At 33.6% G+C, this 3,962-nt stretch overlaps 1 protein-coding gene and 1 non-coding gene across 2 annotated transcripts; one reads left to right on the top strand and one right to left on the bottom strand.

Moving 5' to 3' along the window:
• Positions 1–1,277: 1,277 nt before the first annotated feature.
• Positions 1,278–2,408, bottom strand: LOC18051982 (senescence-specific cysteine protease SAG39). The gene is made up of 2 exons (XM_006446700.1): positions 1,970–2,408; positions 1,278–1,870 (listed from the first exon to the last, which is right to left on the bottom strand). The coding sequence occupies exons 1-2, from the start codon at positions 2,406–2,408 to the stop codon at positions 1,278–1,280; spliced, it is 1,032 nt and encodes a 343-aa protein (XP_006446763.1).
• A 368-nt stretch (positions 2,409–2,776) lies between these two features.
• TRNAL-CAA lies at positions 2,777–2,860 on the top strand. Its single transcript has one exon. It is a non-coding gene; the product is annotated as a tRNA-Leu (tRNA).
• Positions 2,861–3,962: the final 1,102 nt, after the last annotated feature.

Below are 3,962 nucleotides of genomic sequence, written 5' to 3' on the forward strand. Positions count from 1 at the left end.
GCAATTTGCATCCTTGACTTCTAATCTGTTTTCATATAAAAAGTGTTTTGCACGCTAAAATAAATAAAATTGCGTCCGGCTCACTTAGTTTGGACTATTTTGCACAACTTCATATCAAAGAATATTAACATTGGTTTGCAGTCAAAGCAGGTCACTGCCAAATTTATTAAATTTTGAATTCAATTTTATATTGAGAAATTCCCATTCGTTGGACTTATCAAAATGGGGAACAAGCAATGACCGGTATTAGATTATGAGTAATGATATAGTTACAAACCCTTATACAAATTTATTTTGTACAAACTGATGTGGCACGATAAGATTGGTTGAATTAAATATTACTTGGCCCACATGATTTATTTTTATTATTTTATATTTTCATTCAACTAATGAATTAATGACACGTCCGTTTGTACAAAATAAGTTTATATAAGAGTTTGTAATTGTATTATTACTCTTAGATTATACAATGTTTATTCTTCTTATGCATGTGATTGTCTTAGTTCTGATTGTAGCCTTTGAGTCCATTGGGCTGTTAGCCCGTCAGGTTGAGTTGTCCAAGAAACATGATGTATGACTGTATGTAAAACACTTTGGCGTATGGATATATTGTCCCATATATTATTTTATTCTTATATCATACAAAATAATGAAATTCATCATAAGGTTTTTATATTTCGACTTTATAATCCAAAATACATCTATTTAGTTAGGAGGTCTAAGCGTTTATAAACTAATTTAAGTTCTCAATAAACTCACTCGCTAATAATATTTACGATATTAAAATGAGGTCATTAGACCACCTTAAGTTTAGAACATTTGAAGAACTGAAATTGTATCACGCTCTATATATGCGCAATTAGCTCTAATATTTACATATTTAAGACAACCATCCTTAATTTTATAATTCATATCTCCTGAATTTTTCAGATTTTATGTTATAACCTATTGATATTTATAGCTCTTTTATTATGTATGGAACCAATGTACCAGAATTCTAGTTTCGCCATCGATAATAATTTGAAAAATTTAGTTTGTCACTTGCATAATCAAGCAATTAAAAATAAAAATGCCATATGTGATCAAGCCTCAAGAGTTGAAATAAAAGTTGCACAATTAAAAGTCGGATATTGGTGAAATCATAATATCATATGCATAATTTACACAAATAAGGTCTGATACAACCACTATTACATCATTTGCACTGGCAAGCTGAGAAATTAAGTAGCACAAGAAGCCGTGCTATAAATGTAAACACAATGGGAAAGCACTTTTAATTAAGCAGTGGGATAGGAGGAATCCATGGCAATACCACACAGACCTTCCTTAGCATCAATGTCACGCTTCATCCTTATGTACCCTTCTTCACCCCAGCTGGTTCCCCATGAATTCTTCACAAGCCAATACTTGGTTCCATTAGCAGTCGCGCCATAGCCAACGGCTGTAACCCCGTGATCCAGCTCAGTCCCACAATCACCGGTGAACACTCCGCTGGAATAGAACTGAAATGCAGACCCGCTAGCATCAATAGAGACCGCCACTGGCTGATTTGCAACAGCCTTCAATAGTGCTTCCTCGCTGTTAGCCGGGACAGTTTCATAGCCTTTGATCTTGGCCACATGGGATGCCTCCTTCGTCTTGTTACAAGTCCCATCAGCTGCTTGGTAAGGGTAATTAGCTTCAGTAGTGATGCCATCGTTGTGAATTATAAACTTAAATGCATCTTCCATTTCACCGCCTTCGCAACCATGATCCACGCCACTAGTGTCGCATGAGACAAGTTCTTGCTCGGACAATGAGATCAATTTGCCTGTAGTTAGTTGTGTTATTCCTTCGGTTGCTGCCACAGCCGAAAAAGCCCAACAACTTCCTGTGTCAGATAATTATTGGTGCAATTAGTTAATGATCGAGTAAAACACTGCTTTAGCTGTTGTATACATAAATGTTTTCTTTTTAATTATTTGATTACCACATGGGCCTTGGTTTTTGATGGGAGTGACAGCTCCATTTTTTCTCCAGTCCATGGTAGCAGGCACATCAATCACGTTTTCATACTTGAAAGAAGTTCCTTTTCTTGAAGCAAGTCCATTAGGCCGCCTGTATCCATTGCGGAAAGCCTTAAACTCTTGATTGGTTTGATCCGCGAATTCGTTAACGCTTAGCTTGTAGGGTTTATTTCCAGCTGCATTTAACGATTCAATGAACTCAACATTGTCCTTGAAAATCCTGAAACGTTTCTCTTTCTCCTCAGGATTCTTGTAAACCTTCCCGTATTTCGACATCCATTGCTCATGTTTCTCGGACAATGAGGCCTCTTGCAGCTTCCGGGATGTAACTTGGGAAGTCGCAGTTGCAAAAATGAGGAAGATTAATGCTAATTTACATAGACTTTGGCACCTTAAAGCCATAATTAGTTTTGAATTAAAAATAATCTATCTGTATGTTCGAAATGAACCGAGTTGCTATGTATTAAAAACCTTTGTTAGCTTGGTTTATATATAGAGGAAACATGCGCTTAATTGCAAGTTTATTTGGTATAAAATTCACATTGGAGCCTGGAGTGCCCGGCAAATTGGAACTGATTTTGAAGGGTAAGTTATTTTCCGTATGAGCTGCTCTTCTGATGACAAAATTGAATTATATAAACTTAGCAGTTTCCTCGGTCAAAATGGTAATAAAGATGAAACAGAAGCTAGGCCTTGATGCATGACTTGTTTCTTCTGATATGCCAAGTTCTCAATAATTCGTTATAAAAGATGAATCTTTCAAAGCAAACGTCAGGATGGCCGAGTGGTCTAAGGCGCCAGACTCAAGTTCTGGTCCTCGTGAGAGGGCGTGGGTTCAAATCCCACTTCTGACAATTTTTTAATTTTCATTACTTTATTACTTAAAATTGTCATTTTTATTTTACTTTTAATATTTAAAAACTCTACAAACACAGCCAATATTAATTCCATGTCTACAGAACTTTCATTACCTTTTTTCAATCATCGATCTAATATCAAATATTAAATACCACTTCTACAAAATTTTCAATTACTTTTTTATCATTGATTGAAATAGCTAACAAATTACAAAAAGACAAACTTTGGATATTTTTTTTTTCTCTCTCTCTCTTTAGATCCAGACAGCTGTGTAGCTTAGAAATAATAATAAGATCTAATATTAGTTTTACTAAATATGAATATAATAGAGGGTTTAAGGAATGAGAATGAAACACGTGTTTACTTGGCAAAATGTAATTTATGAATGATAATAAAATGTGAGTTTCATATAATTTGGGAATAACGAATGAGAATCTCATTTCTATAGGGGGATGGGAATGAAGATTCCCATTCCCTAAGCTGATTTTTGTATCCCTCTAATTTTTTTTTTCATATTTTTCGAGTTACCCTCGTAAATTAATTTTATTATTTTAAATATTATTATTATTGTTATTAATTTTATTAGTTTAGTTATTATTAATTATTGTTAATTTTATTTTTATTAATAATAATATTATTAACATTTATTATTATTATTAATTTTATTTTTTTAATTAATATCATTTTTATAATAATATTTATACATGTATCTAGCTAATGAAAATTACATTATTTAATACTGTGGATATTTTGGTAAATTGATTATCATTCTCATTTATTTTGCTAAGTAAACACATCAATGACATTCCAGCACATTCTCATTCCCATTTATTTTTGTCGAGTAAACATTGATATCTCATTCCCATTCCAGCTCATTCTTATTCTCAGTTTATTCTCATTCCACCTCATTCTCATTCGGTGAAGTAAACACACCATAAATTCCCGAAAGGATATCAGCGGAGGGAATCGGCCAAAAACTTTGGAGGTCGTCCTCTCCATTACTTTGCTCCCACAAGGAACGTCCAATGGGTCATTGACAAGTGTACAAAAAGGGCAAACTATAAGAGATAAAACAAATTTAATTCATACGTTTTTCTA

Source organism: Citrus clementina, unplaced genomic scaffold (genome assembly GCF_000493195.1).
Source record: "Citrus clementina cultivar Clemenules unplaced genomic scaffold, Citrus_clementina_v1.0 scaffold_2, whole genome shotgun sequence".
NCBI lineage: Eukaryota > Viridiplantae > Streptophyta > Magnoliopsida > Sapindales > Rutaceae > Citrus > Citrus x clementina.

Bases quoted from the DNA above. Each gene is read 5' to 3' on its own strand.
- LOC18051982 (XM_006446700.1), bottom strand. From the start codon at position 2,408: ATGGCTTTAAGGTGCCAAAGTCTATGTAAATTAGCATTAATCTTCCTC. The intron at 1,871-1,969 runs GTAATCAAATAA...TATCTGACACAG, and splicing joins CAAAAACCAAGGCCCATGTG to GAAGTTGTTGGGCTTTTTCG.